General features: G+C 42.5%; 1 protein-coding gene across 1 annotated transcript in view; it reads right to left on the minus strand.

Moving 5' to 3' along the window:
* The window catches only part of TANGO6 (transport and golgi organization 6 homolog), a 150,912-nt gene that overhangs the window by 91,010 nt on the left and 35,412 nt on the right, over positions 1-24,490 (minus strand). Inside the window, exons 10-13 of the mRNA XM_059667636.1 lie at positions 24,164-24,290; positions 20,598-20,789; positions 11,910-12,044; positions 2,237-2,752 (exon numbers count right to left, since the gene is read on the minus strand). Of these exons, the coding sequence (XP_059523619.1) occupies positions 2,237-2,752; positions 11,910-12,044; positions 20,598-20,789; positions 24,164-24,290 (970 nt within the window). The remainder of the gene's footprint in view (positions 1-2,236; positions 2,753-11,909; positions 12,045-20,597; positions 20,790-24,163; positions 24,291-24,490) is intronic.

The following is a 24,490-nucleotide window of genomic DNA, read 5'->3' on the forward strand; positions in this document are numbered from 1 at the left end:
GTCCTTAGTTCTGTGTTCTGAGTTCTGAGTGTTTCTGTCTTGTTACAACTGTATTTATACCAGTTGATTCAATCCTATCAATCTCTATTACAAAGGTTAGGGCGTTTCTTATCTCCATTCCAGGGAGAAAAGATTATGTAGTTTAAGCATGATTGTTCGTAGTTAAAGGGATTAATTACCGGCCTGGCACTTAGTTGAGGGGTTTTATTCCCTCCCTAACTTCAGGGGAAAATCCCTACCTGGGGATTCAACCTTTCTCGGAGAGGTGACCTTGGTTAAAACCCAGCGCCAAGAAGGTGAGCAAACATATTAAGAACCGTATGCCATATATGCCAGGTCCCTTGAAACAGCAAGGATGGACCGGCTCCCGGCAAAGGCCAGGTTTGGAGTTATGTCCAGTTGATGGCACATTTGCTGTAATTTGATCCTTTTTTCTTACACTCAGAAAGCATATCGAAATACAAGTGACAGAAACATTATTATTGGGATAACTTTAAATCTGTTCTAATTTATGTTTTAAAATCTTTTCCAAATTTCAGCACTTCAATTGACATTAGTAACAAATGACTCTCAACACATCTTACAATTTAGGAACACATCAGGGCGTGTCAGCTGCTATGGGTACTGCTTATCCAGAAGACATGACAGTGACATGTTGGGTTTAGGCCCTAACGTGAGGGCAAGAGAAAGACAGTGGCCATGTGCCCATGTGCCTCCTGCTTGGTGTCTAGGGGAAGACTGGGGTGCCTGTTCCATGTGTAGTGATGCATCCCTGTACCAGCGATTCTTGATATCAACTGATGCTGCTGGTCTCCGCATGTGCAGCATGTTAGGGAAAGCCTAAGATTAGTTCATTTGGGAAGATGGCCAGGTTGGAAGGGGTGGGGATCATGTATGAAGTAAAGGAAGCTTAATCCAAGGTAATGGCCATGGGAATAAAGAGGAAGAGATTGATTTGAAAGGTTTCTTGGAAAAAGAACTGACAGGACCTTGATGACCTATTATGTACAGCAGATGAAGATTAAATGAATTTTTAAAAATCCCAAAGATGTTCACTGAATTCACCATCTAAATAGGGGTATGAAGGGATTTTTTTTAAATGATTACTCAAAGAAGATATAAAATTTAATATTTTCAGCAATATTTTAATGACAACAGATCCTTGGCACATTTCCATTCCTCGCTTTTCTCATCTACAAAGTGGGGGATAATACCAATATTGCAGTTGTTGTGAGGACTACAGATAATGTCTGAAAGATATAGGGCCTGTCTCAATAAATAGCAATTATTATTATACTGTTGATTCTAATACTTCAGTGGCTAAAAATAAATGGTTTCAATCAGAATTACAATTCTTACTCTAATGGCTTAACCATATTGAAGAGATAATAACAACAGCTAACCTTTATTTGATGCTCATTATGTGCCTGTCACTATGATTAGTGCTTTACATGGACGATTTTATTTTAAATCTTTCAACATAAAGTGGACCCTCACTTTAACAATTTAGAAATTGAGGCTCAGAAAGTTTAAGTGACTTGTCCAGAAAATGATCTAGAATTTGGTCAGTAGTCTCTAGATCAGTGGTCATCAACCGGTGGTCCGTGGACCACTGGTGGTCCATGAGGTCCGAAAGGTTGGCGACCGCTGCTCTAGATCATTTGCTCTTAACTCATACTGAGGTCAGGATAATTTCCACAAAGAGAAAAGATCCCCAGCTAAGCATATATGTTCTCCCACATAAATCTATGATGTAAAGAACAACGTGTGTGTTTTTTCACTGTGATGGAGGGAGTAGAGGGGAGCAGACCCAGTTCTAATGCCCCTTTAAAAGGGGCCCAGAGAAAACAGGTGGTTTATTTGGCTGGTCACAGTGTCTATTTACCAGAAAGGTACTTTCCCATCTCTGGGAATTTGCTCATGCTGTTCCAGGCCCTCTTCTTTCACCTGCTCAGACTTTACTAGTTTGTTAAGGCCATATCAAGAGATACTTCCTCCAGATTTCAACTCTCTCCTTTTCCTGACTGTCCACGGTATTTCTTGCCTGTAAAAATTCCGATACTCTGTTCATGTTCAATTTAGCCTTGTGTGGTTATCTGGGTCTCTCCTATGTCTAAGTCTTGCCTCCTCAGACAATTACAAATTCCTGCAAGTAATCCAGGACAGGACTTGATACACAGTAAGACACTGGGAAGCTGCCCCACCCGTGTGTGTTTCTGTAGGATGCTCTCCTCACCTTGAGAAGCTTCTCTTGCACCTCAAGGACTCTTGCTTCCCTCCGTTCTATCCAGCGAGAAAGAGTCCGCAGGGCAGCAGCCCGAGTTGGAATTTGAGGGTCATAAGCAGATAAAAGAACTTCCTGGAGCTGTTCTGTGGTTATGCTTCCAGATTTCTGGTTTGCAATAGTGCTGGATTCACTGACCTCCTGAGGAATGAGCGGAGCACTAGACTTCAGGCCAGTTTGATTGGGTTTCTCGTGGCTTTGCTGTTGTTCCAGGTGGCTATGCGACACATCAGTGTATCTTTCATGACTGGTTTGTTGCTGCTCTTCTATTTTCCCTTCTGGGTCTTTTTTGTTCAGGGTACTCTGGGCAGCCATACTGACAGCCTCGGTAGAAAAGGCTCCATGGGTAGAGATGGTGATGCGGAGATCAGCAGCGAGTTCTTGGATGACAGGGTCCGGGTGTGTGATGGAGACCTTCTCCAACAGAGGCAGCAATTGCTTCAGGACAGCAAAATCACTTGAATTCAACTACAAAATGAAATGAAAAATGGCAAATGTTGACTTGACTTGAACATAAGGCAACACATCCTGAGTGAAAGGGGCGCGGAGAAAATCTGGTTGCTGGTGTAATCAGCAGGTAGCCTGAGTCTGGCACTAACAGCCACTGTTGAGTAATTACAACAAAAAACATTTATTGAATACTTACCATGTATATAGGTCCTTTTCTAAGTTAACAAATACATCAGCAATGCAGACTATTGCTCTTAATTTTTATAATCTGATGAGCATAACATGGCATCTTATAGTTTTAATTTGCATTAGCCAAACTAATAGTGCTGCTAAACATCCTTCCATGTTTATTGGCCGTCGCATTTCTTTTTCTGTTAAGAGCCTGTTTACATCCTTTGTACCCACTTAACCCTTAAACTGTTTATCTCTAGAGCTATTCTTACCAAATTAGATTTTTTAAATCCTCACTTAAGGATATTTTCCCATTGATTTTTAGAAAGAGTGAAAGAAAGAGGGAAAGACAGAGAGAAATATCAATGTGAGAGAAATACATTGACTGATTGCCTCCTGCATGAGCCCCAATCAGGGCCTGGACCAGGGAGGAGCCTGCAACTGAGGTATGTGTCCTTGACTGGAATCGAATCCAGGGCTCTCTATCCATTGAGCCAAACTGGCTAAGGCCCAAGTCAGATTTTAATACCCAATTATACGATAAAATTATTTTCCAGATTAATGTATATTTTACTTTTATTGAATTTTTAATGTACCTTTTGCCATAAAAGATGAGTTCCTATTAGCTAAGTACTTAGTGCCTGACACATAGTAAGTACTATGTAAAGGTTTTAAAAATAAATACGATAAACAAAACACACATTCATATCCCTATGATCTAATTACAATGATTATCTACATTTTATTTTTTTAGTAAATTTATTGGGGTGACATTGGTCAACATGATCATACAGGTTTCAGGTGAGGTTTTTTATCTATATTTTAAATAGGAGGAAACTGAAGCACAGTACAGTTAAGTAACATGTCCAAGGCCATATGGTAAGATGTGAATTCAACAAGTCTGGCTAATATCCTACGTGGTCTCACTTGAACAAATGTTCTTAACTAAATGATCTAAAGAGGCTAGTAGCATACAGTGGCACCACAGGTTGGAAAGGAATGGGACAATAATTGGCTAAAGGGGATTTCTGCTAGAAATTAGGAGTGAAAATTACATAAGATTTTATTTTTTCCAGAAGCTTTGTTCTAATAATTTCATAGTCCTCACTAGGGAAGGTACATGTGCAGTCAGTGCAGAAAACAAGAATCAGTTGTGATCTTTTTCTGTTTGAAAATACTGGGGAAATTATCATATGAGGCTTCATGAGACCCTGATGATTTGAAAACCTTGTAGTTTTTTGTTTTTATTTGTTTTGTTAACCCTCATGAAGGATGTTTTATCCACTGATTTTTTTTTTTAGAGATAGTGAAAGGGATGGGGAGAGACACAGAGACATCAATGTGAGAGGCATTGATCGGTTGCCTCCCATAGGCGCATGACCCGGGCTGGGAATCAAGCCTGCAACCAAGGTATGTGCTCTTGCCTGGAATCAAATCAGGACCCTTCAGTCTGTGGGATGATGCCCTACCCACTGAGCCAAACCGGCTAGGGCAAAATATTGCAATTCTTAAACCCTTTTTAGAACAAGGCAGAATATTTATTACTTATTCATTCATTTGTTTCATTATCCAACAAACAACCAATTTACCAACTAACTGTTTTTGCAGGACCTATACAATGTTCTCATTTTATACTGTAAGTCCACAAATTGTTACTGCTCACTTTCCCCACCACTTTCCTCCAAATTAAGTGAAAACTTGAGGCACATGACAGGTTTGTACCTGTAGAATTTCACCACACACTCTCCTCAGAATTCTTTGTTTAAACAATTAGAAACTAATGCAAATTTGGCATAAAGTGGAATTTCTAGTTCTGCAACATGTCAGATTATCTTCATGTGTAAAACAAATGACCATTTTTGTGTTACTGTATCTTAAGGAAGAGAACATGTGTGTCTAGAGTAAAGGTATATGTTACCTAAGAAAAGGGTCAATTTTATCAGGAATCTATGTGGAACTGAACGACATTTTAGAATAATTTTGCTAGTACTATCATTATGCCAAACGTCATTCAGCACCTCTGTAGTATCATGGATCTTTGTGTGTGTGTGTTTTTTTTTATGCATCTGAAATGGGAATATCCACAGTACACGGGCTCTTTTTCATTTCTATTATATACAATTTCTTTAAAAAAAAATATACAATACAAAACAAAAAAGAGAGAGAACCCAGAAATAGACCTACATAAATATAGTGAACTGATCTTTGACAAAGAAGCAAAGGGAATACAATGAAGAAAAGACAGGCTTTTCAACAAATGGTGATGGAATAATTGGACATTCATGTGCGGAAAAGAAAAAAAAAGAATTTAGACACAGACCTTACACCTTTACAAAAATTAACTCAAAATGGATCATAGACTGTAAAATGCAGAACTATAAAGTTCCTACAATATAACATAGGAGAAAAATCGTTATGATCTTGGGTATGGAGATGACTTTTTTCTATTAAATATCAAAGAAAAGGAACCCAAGAAAGAAATAATTGATCAGCTGGACTTCATTAAAATTAAAAACTTCTGTTCTTGACATTGCAGAAGACAAACCACAGACCAGGAAGAAATATTTGCAAAAGGCATATCTGATAAAGGACATTTATCCAAAATATATAAAGAACTCTTAAAACTCAACAATGAGGAAACAAACAACCCAATTAAAAATGGGTAAAAGACCTCAATAGATACTTCACCAAAGAAGATGCTCAGGTATACAGCATATGAAGAGATGCTCAATATCCTATATCAAGGAATTTCAAATTAAAAAAACAAGATACCACTATACACCTACTAGAAATGAAATTATTCAACACTAAAAAGAAATGGGTTATCAAACCACAAAAGATGTGGAGGAACCTTAAATACATATTACTAAGTAAAAGAAACCGGTCTGGAAAGGCTTCATAGTGTATGCTTTCAACCATGTAACATTCTGGGAAAGGCAAAACTGTAGGGACAGTAGCAAGATCAGTGGTTGTCAGGGGTTGGGGGGGTGGGGGGGAGGAGAGAATGAATAGACAGAGCACTGAGGGTTTGTAGGACAGTGAAACTATTAATGTAGTAGATACATGTCATTGTACATTTGTCAAAACCCAGAGAGTATACAACACCAGGAGTGAACTTTAAAGTAAACTATAGACTTTGGGTGATAATGATGTACCAGTGTAGGTCCATCGACTGTAATAAATGTACCACTCTATTACATGATGTTGATAGTGGGGGAGGCAGGTACATGAGAAATCTCTGTACCTCCTGCTCAATTATTCTGTGCACCTAAAACTGCTCTAAAAAATTGTGTATTAAAAAAAAAAGCATCTGTTCTCCCTGTTTTCAAATTTCTTAGTTATTGGGGGATTCATCCTATTAAACTGGGTAACTTCTTTAATCACATGGGCAAGTAGGTGTTTTCTGAGTCAAATAGTTGATAAGGTAATCAAAGCAATGCACACCCTCAGCTTCATAAGCCTATAGATTCCCCACTATTCAAAAAATGAGGGAAATCTAAGGCTACAGGTATCAACTATTTGTTCATAAATATTAAAAAACTATATCAAGGTATAAAGTAATATTCACTTAATTAGATGAGAAAACTGAGGCACTACATAGTTAATTACTTTTCAAGGGTCATCTAGGGCTACCATCAAGATGGAGACCTGACATGAAGCCCCGGGTTCTACTGTCACTGATAGTCAGCACAGAATTCTGTGTAAAAGCCCCGAGGCCTGAAGGAGCAGCCCACAATGAGAGACTCCTTTATCTGGCTTCCAGAGTTTCTGAAATGCTTCAGGAATGGAATGAGCAGAGCTATGTCAGCCCACAACTATGAGTTTCCTCAGGGTGTCAGGAGTGATTCAGTTAGATGGTGAGTTGTTCTAAACTTCTGCAAATTTTCAATTTGAGAACTGGGGTTGGACTGGCGGGGCCAGGATTGAGGGTGATAGGAAGGTGCTTCTAAGGGAAGCATCTGAGAATGACATCCAGAGGAGGGAACTGCACACTGAAAAAGCCCCACCTGAGACTTTGCACAGCTCCCCTCTGGGGCAGGCATACCCTCATCCTGCCTCATTCTGCTCCAGTGAGAATCACTGTTTTGGAAGAATCGCACGGTCTCTCCCAGCAATAAAATCCTGACCTAAAAATTCCCAATTCTGAAAAATACATTTATTTTTTATGTTCTCATTTCCAGATATCACCTATATTTCTTCAGATCTTTAGCTGACCTGGATCCTTTAGTTTACATACCTGGATCCTTATTAACATAATGGCACTGAATTTATTTGCCAGTAGTATTTTTACTTTTGTTCTAAGTCAGCATGCAGTATGCCCTGTTTTATGGTGAGCTATACCTGAAATATAAAATATAAAACATAAAATATAAAAATAAGAACCTTTTTAAAAACATAAGAATTCATCAGATTAATCATAGCTACTAAAAGGTAAGCTCCATGAGGGCCAAGAGGCACTTGATAAATATTTCTTAAATAAGTTCATCCCACGATACTCTTAGAAAATGTGGTATGAGATTTCAAGATCTGGATTCAAGTCCAGCCTCACCACCTGAGCCTCAGAGCTCAGAGGACCCATCAGGCCAGAAAGCATCAGGCAAAAATTGCTTCCTGAGGGGACAGGGAAGTTCCCAGCATCATACTACTTGTACTGATGACCAATCCTGAAATTTAGAAAGTTAGTTTGGAGTTACAGTTGTCTTATTAGAAGTCTTAAACCTACACTTTCTCATAATTAACTCCTCTTCCCAGTCACTATGTTCTAATGATTACCTTAATTACATAAATTAGAATGGAAAAAAAAGAAAGGTTCAAATGCTACTAGATACTGTTTCATTAGTTAAAATAATTAATCCTAATTGAGAATAGGTACAGTATAATCTTCTAGCCTCTGAAGCAAAAAACCCTAAACCTGACAATAGTTATCTGAAAACGTAATTCAGAATCGTGACATTTTTTTCCAACACAGACAGAAAACCCAGCGTTACTCTAGAAGCCACTTATACTAGTAAATCCACAAACCAAACGGGGGGGGGGGGGGGGAAGATTAGATTTAGAGCAAAAGTATAAGGGTGATGTGTTCATGTTAATTTAAATTTAAGTAACTGCAAAGTCAGAGAAAGCCAGGATGCAATCAGTGAGTCAGGATAGCTCATGAAAGGGCAGGGACAGGTAAGGAATGTACATTTGCGTAAATCGTGAGACTGTCTTAAAACATTACTAATTTACACAGCCAGTCCCAACAATAGGCTTTTAGAAAGGGAAATGGAGATTTCTATGTTCTATTTTTCAATTTGGGACAGGTTAGCGATGGGAAATTCTAACATATCAAGAATCGGTATAAAAAAAAAAATCAGTATCAAATTTGAATCCTCAAACTCAAAATTCCATTCCCAAAGGGTTCCCTACTCATTGCTAAGAGCTATACTAGTCTGATTTCAGGTTAGATTTCATAATACTTGCACTAAGCCCATTCTGCCTTCTTGTAGTCTCCTAACCTAATCTATAATAATTAAGCGTAATATGCTAATTAGACCGGACAGCCAAAAGACCTTTTGGACGTCATTCCGGACATCCTTCTGGATGAAATGGCAGCAGCAGGACCAAGGCAGAGGCAGTTAGGGGCAATCAGGCAGGCAGGTGAGCAGTTAGGGGTGATCAGGCAGGCAGGCAGAATGGTTAGGGGCGATCAGGCAGGCAGGTGAGCAGTTAGGAGTGATTAGGCAGGCAGGCGAGTGGTTAGGGACGATGAGGCAGGCAGGCAAAGTGGTTAGGGGTGATGAGGCAGGCAGGCAGAGGGGTTAGGGGCAATGAGGCAGGCAGGCGAGTGGTTAGGGGCAATGAGGCAGACAGGCAGAGTGGTTAGGGGCGATGAGGCAGGCATGCAGAGTGGTTAGGGGTGATGAGGCAGGCAGGCAGGTGAGTGGTTAGGAGCCAGTGGTCCCAGATTGCAAGAGGGATGTCCGACTGCTGGTTTAGTGGGATTGGACCTAAACAGGCAGTTGGACATCTCCTGAGGGGTCCCGGATTGCAAGAGGATGCAGGCTGAGCTGAGGGAACACCCCCCCACACACACACCATGCACAAATTTCAAGCACCAGGCCTCTAGTGTATGTATGTATGCATGTATGTCTATATGCGTGTGTGTGTGTGTGTGTGTGTGTGTGTGTGTGTCTGTGTGTATACATTAGAGGCCCGGTGCACAAAAATTTGTGCACTCGGGGGGAGGGGGGAGTCCCTCAGCCCAGCCTGTGCCCTCTCGCAGTCTGGGACCCCTCGGGAGATAACGACCTGCTGGCTTAGGCCTGCTCCCGGGTGGCAGAGGGCAGGCCTAATCCCTAGGTGCAGGCCCTGGTCGGGCTCAGAGCAGGGCCGATTGGGGAGTTGGGGCGCTGCCCACTGTCATGCACAGAGCAGGGCAGATTGGGAGGTTGTGATGCCACCCTCATTCACGCTCAGGGTAGGGCCGATTGGGGGGTTGGGGCACCGCCCCCGTCACACTCAAGGCAGGGTTAATGGGGAGGTTGCGGTGCCACCCCCTGTCACGCACAGAGCAGGGCCCATCAGGGGGTTGGGGCGCCGCCACTGTCACACTCAGGGCAGGGCCGATGGGGAGGTTATGGCTCTACCCCATCACACACAGAGTAGGGCCCGTGGGGTGGGGGGGTTGGGGCGCCGCACCCTGTCACACACAGAGCTGCAGGGCGATCAGGGGGTTGGGGAGCTCCCCCCTATCAGGCACAGAGCAGGGCCGATCTGGGGGTTGGGGCGCTTTCCCCTGTCAGGAACAGAGCAGGGCCGATAGGGAGGTTGTGGCCCCGCCCCATCACACACAGAGCCGCAAGTTGATCAGGGGGTTTGGGCGCTGCCCCGTCATGCTGATCCCGGTGCAGGGAGGCCTCACGGCACCGCTGATCCCGGTGCTGGGAGGCATATTACCCTTTTACTATATAGAATAGAGGCCTGGTGCATGGGTGGGGGCTGGCTGGTTTGCCCTGAAGGGTGTCCTGGATCAGGGTGGGGGTCCCCACTGGGGTGCCTGGCCAGCCTGGATGAGGGGATGATAGCTGTTTGCAGCTGGTCACACACCCTTCTGGGTGGGGGTCCCCACTGGGGTGCCTGGCCAGTCTGGGTGAGGGGCTGAGGGCTGTTTTCAGTCTGGGACTGAAGCTCCCAACCACTCCTTTTTTCTTTTTTTTTTTTTTATTCTGGGCCAGCTTTAGCTCTGAGGCTTGGCTCCAACTCTGAGGCCCCAGCTGCTGAAAGTAGGTATCTGGTTTGTTTGGGTTCTATAATCGAAACTCTGTATCAACTCCAGCTCTGAGATCCCGGCTGGCTGAAAGCAGGTTTCTGGGGTTTTGTTTAGCTTCTGTATTTGTTACAATGTTCAAACTGCAGGCTCAGAGGCCGGCAAGGCAGGCAGGGAACGTTGGAGTCCTCCGTCACTGAAGCAAGCAAGCCTCATGTTCAGTTTAAGCTGCCTGGCTGCCGGCCACCAGCCGCCATCTTGGCTGGCAGTTAATTTGCATATCACCCTGATTAGCCAATGAGAAGGGTAGCGGTCATATGCTAATTACCATGTTTCTCTTTTATTAGATAGGATATAAATGCCTAATATGTAAATTGTCCCCTTGGGAGTTCAACTGGGAGGCCGGGAAATCACTTGCTACGACGTGCGCTGACCACCAAGGGGTGGCGCGGAACGAAGTAAGGCCCCGGCTGGCAGCCTGAAGGCCCTGATCGGCCCTGATTGCCGGCCAGGCCTAGGGACCCTACCCGTACACAAATTTCATGCACCCGGCCTCTAGTATGGAAATAATTAGCTAGAGCATACCTTTCCACCTTGTCTAGCACTACTTTGACCCTCAGTCTCTACCTTCCAGCTATACTGGCCTTCTATCAGTGTCTCAAGTATACCAAGCTCTTTCCTGCTTCCTGGTCTTTGTACAAATGTTTTCTTTAATTGGAAGAGTTTCCTCCATCTGCACTACATGTACTCCCAAATTTCTATCCATCACTCAAGTCTGACCTTAAACTTACACATCCTCAGTAGAGACCTTCCCAGCCTAGGTTGGATGCTATGTTCTCTTGGTACCTTCCACTTTTCTATAGCACTTCATTCAATTCTATGTATATTTTTTGGATAGTTTTTTGGTATCTGACTCCCTTACTGGACTGAAAGCTTCATGTGGGTAGAGACCAGGTCTCCTTGGTCCACTGTTGTATTCCCAGCACCTTAACTCAGTATCTGGCACAAAGCAAGTGTATAATAAACACTTTTGAGAGAAAAAATTTAAAAATTATAAATTAAGTATGCCCTAACTGTTTTGGCTCAGTGGATAGAGCGTCGGCCTGCGGACTGAAAGGTCCCAGGTTTGATTCCGGTCAAGGGCATGTACCTTGGTTGCGGGCACATCCCCAGTGGGAGGTGTGCAGGAGGCAGCTCATCGGTGTTTCTCTCTCATCAATGTTTTTAACTCTCTATCCCTCTCCCCTCCTCTCTGTAAAAAATCAATAAAATATATTTTTTAAAAAATTGAGTATGTAAAAGATACATCCACTGGAAACGAAGCTTTAACATGTTACATGATGTGAGAACAATGGATCCTATGTTAAAATGAAATTATTTAAGACAGATGGGATCCTAAGCAACCAGCAGGTTACAAAGGTTTCCCCAGACTGGCACAGCAGGAACCAGCTTTGGAAGCCAGTACTCTGAGGGTAAGAGGATTTAGTTTTCACCATGGATGCAAAACACTGTGCTGAGTGTTTCCAAATCAAGCTTGTGCCAGGTCAGAAAGGCCCTGCCCTTCTGATGGTGACCACTATGCAGGTGACAGAGTGAAAGTGCACATTTTCTTGTCATTTACTTTCGAGACAATTCTCACCAACAACTTGACTTGTTTATCCTGGTTCTCACAAGGGTAAGGAAGGGAAACAATAGGTTTTTCTCTTCTCTTTCGCTTCTCCCTCCATTCAAGTTTGGCTCATGACTGCAACTCACCTGAACAGCTCCTCCCAGCATGACAGCCACCAGCCCCATGGACATGCTCAGTGTCTGTGATTCCACGGTGCTCTCTGTCTGGTGGGCCAAGCTTGCACATGCTCGCTGCAGTGTTGCTGCTACAAAGTCCACCACCTACCACAGAAAAGGGATTTAGAATCAGTGGAGAGAATGAAAACAAATCTCAACATTTTCTTTACATCTTACATCTACATCTTCTTCTACATCAACATCATGATAGCAAGAACCTTCAACAATAACTACTACTGTGTAGCAGGCATGGTGCTCAGTGTTTCACATGCACAACGTCACTTAGGCCACATATTAACTACAGGAGATCACTACTCTTATCCTCATTTTGAGATGAAGAATCTGAGAATTAAGGAGGTTATCTCCGCAAGGCCATATGGTCAATAAGTGAGAAAGCCCATTTAAACTTTCCCAAATGTTTTAATGTATTAAACCAACTCTCTTTACTTTTCATGAATTTTGGCAGGAAATTAAAATGAAAAAGGATTTGTTACTTTCTGACCAACTTAGAAGGTCCGATCTACTTCTAATGAGATTTCCTCCTCAAGAATATCTTCCCCTCGTCCTAGCAACTATTTTTGTTGTTGTTGTTAATCCCCACCCGAATATATTTTCCATTGATTTTTAGAGAGTGGAAGGGAAGGGGAGAGACAGAGAAAAACATCACTGTGAGAGAGACACATCAATAGTTGCCTCCCGTACTAGCCCCGACCAGGGCTGGGGATTGAGCCTATAACCGAGGTATGTGCCCTTGACCAGAATTGAATCCGAGACCCTTCAGTCCACAGGCTGACTGTCTATCCACTGGCAAAACTGGCTAGGGCCCACTCACTTTTTAAAAGAATTTTTAAAAATTTTATTGATTTTGAGAGAGATAGAGAAAAAACACACATCGATTTGTTGTTCTACTTATTTATGCATTCATTGGTTGATTCTTGCATGTGCCATGACCAGGGATTGAACCCACAACCTTGTCATATTGGGACAATGTTCTAACCAACTGAGCTACCCGGCCAGGGCCTCACCCCTGTCATTTTAACAGTCTTATTCTAATTAAGCAAAGAATGGGGGAAGAGGCATTCAATTTTATGTAGAAGCCAGTGTCCTCAAACAATCTGTACAAATGAACCAGAGTCATTTTTTAAGTATCAAATATATTTAAAGGATTAAGACTTTCGCATGTATTTTACATCGCATTTGGCTATCTACTACACCTTAAATGGAACTAACTTGATCCACATAATTTTAACTGCACGTTGATTAATCACCTTCAAAGGAAGAAACGCCTTTGAATAAAAGCATATGCAAAAAAAAAAGACAGCATACGCATACACATACACATGTACATGCACACACACGTACATGTGGACACACACACGCACACACACACACTGAGGATTAATGGCTCAAAAGAGGAAAATCATTTTGAAAATGGGGAAGCTGAGATAGGTCATAATAAGCCTCTGAATACCATGCAAGCTTGCATGTTCAACTCCCTCGGCAAATTACACACTACGCTAGAATCTTTATTGCAAGCTTAAAGTAAAAAAAAAAAAAAAAAAAAAAAGTGGCTTGTTAACACTTGTCTTTTGGAATAAGGCAGGAAGTTTAGAAAAATTATTTAAAGTTCCACCTACTGAAATGAACAATGCTGGCTATGGCAAGTTTTACCACCCTCTTAGCCTAGGACTCTATTGATGCCAGAGTTAAGGACACTGGTCCTTTCAGAGAAACTCTCATCGAGCATCTTGGGCTACCTATTTTGCCTTTCAAGAGTTTTCTAAAGCACACCTTGCTTATAGGACGCTTCTGTATCAGAACACCTATTGTTAAATTACTGGAAAAGAACTATCTAACCTCTGACTTTTTCTAAGTTCCTCTCCACTACATATGTTGGAAAACAAGTAACATCGTTCTATTTTTGTTAAGAAGGAACTTTTCTATATCTGTCTATATGTATATACATACATAAAACCCTGGAAGCTGTTAATGTAATAATCAGCTGTATTGTCATCTATGAAGTAGCTTTTCCTGCAAACTTTCTTGTAACAGCAAAACCACCATACCCATTGGATAACAGCTCTTCCCCCTTCTACTCATTTCCTGTGATTTTGGTGGGGCTGCCAGCCACAAGAATAGGCATGTGACTAAAGCCTGCTGCAGAGATGGGGGAGAGACTTTTACCTTTCCCTTAAGTTTTTTTGTACAGATGCATAATTTAAAAAGCCAAATATTCCTGAAAGTTTATTATGAAAAACAGCAATGTCCTACTCCCACCTGATTCTGGCCCAGAGACAACCACCTTTAATTATTTAGCTGGTTAATTTAATAATAACATCAAGCATTTACTACTTACCAGGTACCATTCTGAACATATCACAGTTATAGACACACTTAATCCTCACACTAACCTAAGGGGATGTGTAAACCTGCTGCCACCATTCTAGCAACTGAGGGGAAGGGGGCTGGAGGCCTCACTGCTGAGCACGTAGATGTCAACCTAATCCTCCAGTTTTTCAGTGTGCAAACACCACTCAAGTTCAGAGTCTCTTGGGTTCAACCTCTCTCAAGAATAAACCTCCAATCTTTTGCTGGGGGATGGGGGGTGGTTGTACAAAGTTGAGGAAGGAATCAAGTGGTCGACCCAAGCTAGTGCAGCCTTTCAACCTATTTTAAGCTCTAAATTCACCTTCATCTTTAGAGCTTATCTGGGGCCTCCAGTCCTCCCAGGGTTCTGCAGGAAGAAGTAGCTTGCTTCTTTTTTTTTCTTTTCAAAACAATTGTATCGAAATACAGTGCTTTGCTTCTTGACTTCTCCCATGCAGGCACTTAGCTTTCCATTTTCTGAAACTGCTAAATCAGCTACTATTCTCCAGTTTCCAAATGTTATTCTCTTTTATTTACCGTTTCTCCTTTCCTGCTCTACTGGTCCTTGTGGTTTCCAGAGGAGGCAGATAAACACATGTGTTCGACACACCATCTTTAATCAGAAATCTCTAATTTTTAAATATTGCACTTCTATGTTGTTGAGATGTGTTTACAATGAGCATGTTACTACCATACCATGACTACACTCAACAATCCCTTGTATCTTCTAATACTTGGTCCATGACTGTTCAAAAATGTCTTGGTTTGTTTGAATCAGGATCCACACATTGTATTTGGTTATACATCCCTTTCAAGCTACAACAGCCTACTCCTTTTTGGTGCCATTTATTTGATAAAGAAACTGGGTCATCTGTCCTATAGAATTTCCCACATTCTGTATTTGGCCAATTGCTTCCTCATCGCATTAACTTGCTCCTCTGTCCTGCGTTTTCATGATTGGATTCAGATTCACAGTTTGGGGAATTTATTTATTTACTAATAGCCCGGTGCACAAAAATTTGTGCACTCGGGGGGGGGGGGGAGCGTCCCTCAGTTATTAAACATTTATCGGCACAACACTGACCACATTGGTGGTGGTGGTGGTGGTCTTGTCAGAATGTGTTATATTATGCAGATGAAAATCTAAACAGAATTGATGTAGATATTTTCAAAGATGGAAGAATTGTCCCTGTCAACTATTTTATTTGATTCATATCTTCACTAATTGTCATCATTGCAAAGTTTTCAGTCCCCATATGGATTGCTGGATATAATAGGTCATGCGCTGTCCCTGTCCTTCATAGCCTTTGGACTCTAGTTTTCCATTTATATGTTTACCAACCTTACCGGCTTAGAAATGTCAGCTTTTCACACTGCTCTCTCTGTTCCGTGTACTTCCAATGAAAAGTGGAGTCGGGTTGCAGCACAGGAGAGAAATTCAGAAGGGGAATATTGAAGTAATGACTGCAGTAGGAGAAGAGGGAACCTATTTCCCTGGCCACAGGCGCTGGCGCCCTGGACCACAGGGCTGGCAGCTTCTCCGGGTGGCTGCAGCCTGGGGCCTTGGGCGGGTGGCTTGTCCGTCTCCTGGACTACAGCCAGCTGCAGGCGCTGGCGCCTGGACCAAAGGTGGGCGGCTTCTTCTTCTGGCGGCTTCTTCTTCTTCTGTGCTTCCAGGGAGGGCAGTCAGTTATGTGTATATGTGTGTGCATGCAAACATAGGCGTGTACACGTGTGTATGTGGAAATCTGCTGGGCAAGTCAAAACCATAGAAGAGTTGCCCCCTATCTCTTGAATCTTTCAGAGATATCCCCCACTTTTTTATTCTATCACTACTGGAGAGTCAGTATTTGCAGTCAGCCAGCCAGTGACTCTCTCGGTGCCTATTTCTGACTTCTTCTTACCCTGTCTTCCAACCCCTAATCATATTTCTACCTGGATGCATCATTTTTACTCCCAATATGCTGTATAGAGAAGGAGTCAGGATGCTGTCTTCCCATGAATTGTACTCAGTAACAAACCAATTGCATTTTAGTTGGGCAATGCCCCTACCCATCCTTCAAATCCCTTCCACCATGCATTTCTGTTTCCCTTTTTGTTTGTTGGATTGTTCTGCTGCTCCTTCTCCTCACCCCACCACCCTTGGATCGTAATGTAAAATTCTTTTACCATGTCAAGAAATTATTAAAAATACAGGTACTTTGAAAAAAAAAAAATACAGGTACTTCTCCGAACACTGGCCCGGGGGGGTGGGGGGTGGGGGGGAAGAAGAGGCGGATACTGGCAGCTGCCTCTTCCCTGCCCTGCCCGGCTTCTCCGATTACCGGCCGGGGGGCAGGGCAAAGGCGGCCTCCAGGGCTGCCTTTGCCCTGCCACTCAGCTCTTGCCTGCCACCTGGGTTTCCGATCACCGTCAGCAGCAGGCGGCTTCTTCCATCCTTCCCCTTTCGTTTCCCAGCATTGCGCCTACATATGCAAATTAACCACCATCTTTGTTGGCAGTTAACCACCATCTTTGTTGGCAGTTAATTTGCATATCACCCTGATTAGCCAATGGGAAGTGTAGTGAAGGTACGGTCAATTACCATGTTTGTCTATTATTAGATAGGATTTTGTCAGAACTCTTCTCAGGAGGTGCTGCATCTGTCCCACTTTATTATATCAGGAGGCACATAATGTCTGCTTGTCTACCTATGGTGATGTTAAGATGAACAGTCCATACTGAAATATTTAGGGAGGCATATACTGATATTTCATTAACCCTGAAATTCATCAAAAATGAGGTGGACAGACTGTTGAAAACAGGGATTAATATGTGATGAAGCAAGTATAATAAAATGCTAATAGAATCTAGGCAGTGGATATGTAAGTAATCACTATAAAATTCTTTCAAATTTGAAAGCTTTCTTTTTTAAAAAAATGTTTATATTGATTTTAGTGAGAGAGGAAGGGATAGGGAGAGAGAGAAACATTGATGTGAGAGTGAAACATCCTGCATGCCTCCTGCATGCCTCCTCCTGGGGACCAAGCCCCAAACCAGGGCTTGTGCCCTGACTGAAAATGGAATCAGTAACCTTTTGGTGCATGGGACAAAGCTCAACCAACTGAGCAACACTGGCCAGGGCTGAAAGTCTTCCTAATAAAATGCAGTGCTGGGGGTGAGGGGATCAGATGGTTTGGGTGTATTTGGCCTAATTACATTCATTATACAGTATCCCTAATGATTTTAGCAGATATTGATGGTTGTTACTTAGACCCATTATTTCATTAGGGGATTGAAAGAAATAATTTTCTAGTTCTTTGAATTTTTTAGCTGTGATTCCTGTATAAAGAAAATTTTTCCTTCATCAACTATTTGCTTACATTGAAATACAGTTCCCAAGGAAAAGCAAGATAAATGCTTTATTCTTTGCCTTCATTTATCAATTTACAAATTAATGAGTAATGCCCTAACAATCTCCAAAGATGTCCTATATGGGATTTTTTTTTGTAGGGACTAGAATTTTTATAACTTTTATGTGCTTACATCCATGGCAGGCATTATTCCTTTTAATACTCAAAATGTCCTATGGCCCTTTCAAATGGGCTCCTGAGTATTATTGACACGAACTCATTAATTTCACATAGTTTCCTTATATTCAGGTACAATAAAATGCCCTGAGGCTTATAGTGTACAATTCCTACCCTAGACCACAAATAAATCTTTAATCCTATAAGCTTTGTGTTCTTTTAGTAGGAAATGGCATTTAGACACTATAATTCAGGCCCTGACTGGTTTGGTTCAGTGGATAGAGCGTCGGCCTGCAGACTGAAGGGTCCCGGGTTTGATTTCGGCCTGCAGGCTGAAGGGTCCCGGGTTTGATTTCGGTCAAGGGCATGTACCTTGGTTTTAGGCACATCCCTGGTGGGAGGTGTGCAAGAGGCAGCTGATCAGTGTTTCTCTCTCATCGATGTTTCTAACTCTCTATCCCTCTCCCTTCCTCTCTGTAAATAACCAATAAAATATTTTTTTAAAAAAAAGAAAGAAACTATAATTCAGCACAAATGATGTTTATTGCTACTGGGCTGTCATTGCTTCTTGGCACTGACAGTGAACCTAGCTAGGAATTATCTATTTTTCAAAAAGAGAAAAACAAATCATGAGTTCACACTCATACTTCCAATCAAAATTCAATATACTAGGGTTTATACTCAAGTTCTTTGATTTTATATTTATAATTCTTTTCTTACACTAAAGATTTTGGTCCCTAATCATATTAACCAAATTACTATAATATTTATTACTTATAACTTATCCATATGTGTGTATTTCAAAATAACATACCAAAAGTATCACTAGCTGTAAGACTACTAAATGCAATTTAATATTTTTTTGTTTCTTTTTGTCCTCATACATTTTAACCTTAACTGAAGGATAATTTAATAGGACAAATCATTTTTGTATCAGCCTCAAACCATTGTTCCTTAATTGGGAATAATGGGAGATAAGAGCAAAAGCTCAAGTCATATAAATTTTTAGATCATTTCCCCTTCCAACTAGCATCCTAAGACAAAAACATAAGATGTGCATGTGAAAGTCTTCAGGGAAATGATATAAACACAAGAGAAACAAATCACCCCGCTGAGTAACAGAACTCAGGGTCAATGAACTGAAGGAATAAGAGGCCAAGAAAAAAAATCATGACCATAATTCTCATTAAACAGTCACGATAAGTCAGAGCTGACAGGCAGCTGCAAATTTTCTCAGCAGGAGCTGTACTGAAATGCTGCTTAGCAACACCCGAGGCAGATGACAATGAGAAGGATACAAAGAGCTGGAGAATCAGATTTAAACGTGACAATCACACCATCTTACAACCGACTATTCACCAAGCAACAACTAACTCTGGTAAAATGGTATAATATGGCGCCTGCACTGCTTATGCTTTATTACTTTTATCTCCTATTTTTAAAAAAGCTGGTAAGCCCTGGCTGGTGTTCTCAGTGGTTAGAGCATCCGCCCGCCAACAAAGGGTCTCAGGCTCGATTCCAATTCCTGGTCAAGGGCATGTACCTGGGTTGCCGCCAGGTAAGGGCTCCTGTGGGAGGCAACCAATTGATATGTCTCTCTCACATCAATGTTTCTCCACCCACCCCCACCCCCACCCCTCACTTTGACTCGTCTTAAAAAGCAATGGAGAAAATATCCTTGGGTGAGGATTAAAAAAAAACAAAAAACAAACTATAAAAATTATGTCTGAGCCAATAAAATTCAGGCCCTGATTCACATAGTTACTCTACTCTGAAAGCATTTTTGTTTTAATCTTAAAACTTCACAGGCTATTAGGGAGAAAATCTGTGAGTTAGAGGACCTGTAAAATTCTAGTCTAGATGATTGTTTTCTTAAATTTGAGTTTCTAATCATTCTCAACTTTTGATGCACATCCATAGAGCATTAAAAAATACAGATGCCCAGCCTTGGCCGGGTGGCTCAGTTGGTTGGGCATCATCCTGTGCACCAAAAGGTTGCCGGTTCGATTCCCAGTTTGCAGGCTATTAAGGTAGGGGGTGTGCAGGAGGCAGCCTATCCACATTTCTCTCTCTGTGGCTCCCTTTCCCTCCCTCTCTCTCTAAAAATCAATTAAGAATGTGTTTTTTAGGGGATAAGGACACATATGTAATAACTTAATCAATAAAGAAATTAAATAAAAAATAAAAGTAAAAAAATGTATTTTTTAAATACAGATGCTGTCCTAGCCCATTTGGCTCAGTGGATAGAGTGTCAGCCCACAGACTGAAGGGTCCCGGATTCAATTCCGGTCAAGGGCACGTACCTCGGTTGCAGGCTCCATCCCTGGCCCTGGCATGCGGGAGGCAACCAATTGATGTGACATTGATGTTTCTCCCTCTCTTTGTCTCTCCTCCTCCCTTCCACTCTCTCTAAAAATCAATGAAAAAATATGCTCAGGTGAGAATTAACAACAACAACAAAAACCACAGATGCCCAGTCTCTAGTGAAGTTAAAAATCACTCTGATACAACATATAAACATTTAAAACAGTTCTTAAAGCTTCATGCACTTAAGAATCGCCTCAGGAGTTTGTTAATAAACATGCCGATTCCCAGGACCTGTGAAAGTGTCGATCCTCTTGGTCTAGTGTGGGCTCAGTAATTGGCATGTTTAACCAGCATTCCAGGTAACACTGAGGCAGGTGTCATCAAACCACACTCTGAGTAACATTCTTTGAACATTTTTTGGAAAGAATGTAAAGAAACCAAACCAGGCTGGATCCAGAATGTGACGGACACTGACCTGAGTGACGTTTGTGAATATCTGCTCAGACATCCTCTCGCACAGAACAGCCAACAGCTGCAGGACCAGCAGCTTCTGCTCCTGGCCTTCCACCAGAAGAGTCTGGTGCTGTTCTAATTCCAAGAGGCTTTTGCTGGAGAAGTGCTGCGTTTTTAACTCTGCTTCATTTTCCACAGCCACATGAGTCAACTCCTGTCAGTGTAGGAGAAAAGGGAAAGCCTGTGAGACAAAGGGCTCAACAAGAGCTAGAAAACTCGGTTTGAAATGTGTATTTAAAGGACTAGTCTGTGTTCACTGCAGCATCCTATATAATAAAAGGGTAATATGCAAATTGACCCTAACAGCAGAGCAACTGGGAATCACTGGTCACTTTGACACACACTGACCACCAGGGGGCAGACGCTCAATGCAGGTTTCCCCCTGGTGGTCAGTACACTCCCACAGGGGTGCTCTGCTCAGCCACAAGCCAGGCTGAAGGCTGCCAGTACAGCGCTGGTGGTGGGAGCCTCTCCTGCCTCCTCAGCAGTGCTAAGGATGTCCGACTGCAGCTAGGCCTGCTCCCTGCTGGCAAGTGGACATCCCCCGAGGGCTCCTGGGCTGCCAGAGGGATGTCTGACTGTCAGCTTAGGCCCAATCCTCCGGGGAGTGGGCCTAAGCTAGCAGGTGGTCATTCCCTGAGGGGTCGCAGACTGCGAGAGGGCACAGGCCAGGCCGAGGGACCCTCCCAAGTGCACAAATTTTTGTGCATCAGGCCTCTAGTCAACACTAATAAAAGAGAAAAATGGTAATTGGCGTACGAGCTACCCTTTTCATTGGCTAATCAGGGCTATATGCAAATTAACTGCCAACTAAGATTGGCAGTTAACTGCCAACTAAGATTGGCAGTTAACTGCCAACAAGATGGCGGTTAATTTGCATATGTAGGCACAATGCAGGGAGGCGAAAGGGAAAGCAGGAAGAAGCCCCCTGCCACTGACAGTGATCGGAAACCCAGGGGGGAGCTAAGAGCTGGGGGGCAGGGCAAAGGCGGCCCTGGGGCCGCCTTTGCCCTGCCCCCCAGCCATGATTGGAGAATCAGGTGCCTTTTCCGCCCTGGCCAGTGATAGCAGGAAGTAGGGGTGGAGCCAGCGATGGGAGCTGCACACGGTCGAAGCTGGCAGCCCTGGGAGCTAGGGGTCCCTTGCCTGGGCCTAAAGCGGAGCCCACGATCGCGGGGCCGCTGCAGCTGCGGGTCCCCGCTGCCCGAGCCGGATGCCTCAGCCAGAGGCGTCCGGCCTGGGCAAGGGGCCGATCCTGCGATTGGAGGGTGATGGGGGTCAACGCCTGAGGGCTCCCAGTATGTGAGAGGGGGCAGGCTGGGCTGAGGGACACTCCCCCCACACACACACCCAGTGCACGAATTTCGTGCACCGGGCCCCTAGTTATTTATAATAGCCAAAAATTTGAAACAAAAATGTCCAGCGATAAGAAAATGAATAAATTGTGATGTATTTATTATATTGCAGCAGTTGAGATAAATGAACTAGGTCTATGTGGATGTCAATACAGAGAGCTCTCAAAAGCACTGTGGAGTAAAAAATGTAAGCTGCAGAATAGTACCTATACTATGATACCCTGTGTATGAAAATTTAAAACTTCATAATGAAAAACATACACACAAAGAACTAGTTTGAAAGACTTATTTCACCAGTATTTTGATGATCTCCATCACTAGCCTTCCTTGAACTAAAGCCAAATAACATTTCCAACCCCTCTTTAGAGACTATTTGATGCTTTCAGCACCACAGCCCTTTTTCCCTAAGATATTTAGAACTAAATTTCTACCAATACATAATTCATTACTGTGGGTTTTGTAGGCTTTTCCCCTACTTTTCATATTGCAAATTTCCTTAGGAAGGCAAAACCTTAGCTTACTTAAACGGATCAGGAGAATTCTCACTTCATATTACACAGTGTTTTACAAAGTATCATACTTTAAAAAGATATTAGCTGGTAAGAACATATAATAAATAACTTCAAAATGCAATGGGTATTTAATTTTAAAGCGTGCCTTTAACATTTATGTAAACAGTTTTTATACTCGTTCAATAGACACTTATCTGGCCACTGGGTAAAGCTAGCAATAAAACTATTGGTCCGCAATGTGTTAACAATTAATGCTTTAACAGAGTAACTGACAGTTTAGAGCAGTGCTTCCCAACTGTGCCTAAGCAATTTTGCTCCCCAGGGGGACATTTAGCAATGTCTGGGGACATTTTTGGTCATCATAATTGGAGGGTGGTACAAGCACCTAGTGGGAAGAGGTCAGAGATGGTGCTAAACACCCTACAATGCAGAGGAAGCCCCCAATCCTCACCAGAAGGCCTCCCATCTCCCCTTACCTGCAGCCAGCAAAAATTATCCAACCCAAAATGTCAATAATTCCAAGGTGGTAAAACCTTTGTTTAGAGGGGGGTGGGGGAATAACAACGAAAAACACCTTTCATTTTTTTTGTTTTTAAATAAAAATTTTTAAAGTGTCAAATTAAGAGGACATATATTCTTGTAATGTTATTTACAATGAGTGGGCTGGGCGGAGGGGGTAGATGTGAATGTGGCAGAGGAGAAAGCATCAAAAAAGTACCCCAGCCCTAACCAGTTTGGCTCAGTGGATAGAGCGTCAGCCTGCGGACTGAAAGGTCCCAGGTTCGATTGCGGTCAAGGGCATGTACCTTGGTTGCAGACACATGCCCAGTAGGGGTTGTGCAGGAGACAGCTGATCCATGTTTCTCTCTCATCGATGTTTCTAACTATCCCTCTCCCTTCCTCTCTGTAAAAAATCAATAAAATATATATTTTTAAAAAAAAGTACCCCAACTTCAAATTCTAGAATTATTAGCCCTATTTCACTCCTTGTATTCTCCCATACGCACACCATCCTTAAACTCCACAAACATTCTCTTGGAGTAGGCACTTTATTTGGGGGAAATAATGGAGAAGGCAGAGCTGGAAGACAGGGAATCAGAGGCTTATGGTCTCAAATAGTGCGAATGAGGAGTAACAGTACGGGTACAGGTTACTGTTGGGAGAGGAGGACAACAGGAAGGACAACCACCAGCACCAAGAAGCAAACCCGGAGAAGGTCTTCAAGCGGCTACAAAATGAAATGAGAGAGGCAGCACTGCTAAACCTCCTTTCTAAATACCTGACAAAACAATAGTCAGAAAGGATACGGGATTACTCTATAGCTGTAAAACCTGCTATTAACTTCAAAAGAGTTCTTACTATGAACACAGAGCAAAGATTAACCCTTTCAGAGATCAACAGTTCTGCTTTGGTCATCTCTAAAATTTCAGGGCAGAGTACCTTGCAAAGTCGTTCAGTTACACGTGTACTGCTGAGGGTAGGTTTCTTCTTTTTACCAAACCTCCTACAACATAAATTACCCTTATATCCTCTGATTATTTATCCTAGCAGGCCCTAATTTTAGAACCTAAGATTATGACTGGCTTGAAAATTCAATGGGGCTCCTGATACTACCCTGGAATAAAGCTGACCATGAACTGCACATGTACTGTAGCTCTTACCTTCAAGCAGAAGATGAAGAAGTCACCAGCCAACCCACATTCCTGGCAGTGGGACAGCAAGTCCCCGAGATGCTCTAGCTGGCACTGCTCTGAGGATACCTTCTGGTACAGGGCTTCATCTTCATCACTGCAATGTGGAGTCACATTTATCTTGGGAAGATTGATCACCCAGAGGTTTTTTTTCCCCCTCCCACACCCAGAGATTTTTTTTTTTAAAACCCCATTAATAATATTCTAAAGTAACATGTTATTTTTCTATACAACAAATCATTAAAAAGACCTCAAATTTTTGTTTAAATTATTTTCCCTTCACTCCAGGGGGAAAAA

The sequence above is a fragment of the Myotis daubentonii genome, chromosome 15 (assembly GCF_963259705.1).
Source record: "Myotis daubentonii chromosome 15, mMyoDau2.1, whole genome shotgun sequence".
NCBI lineage: Eukaryota > Metazoa > Chordata > Mammalia > Chiroptera > Vespertilionidae > Myotis > Myotis daubentonii.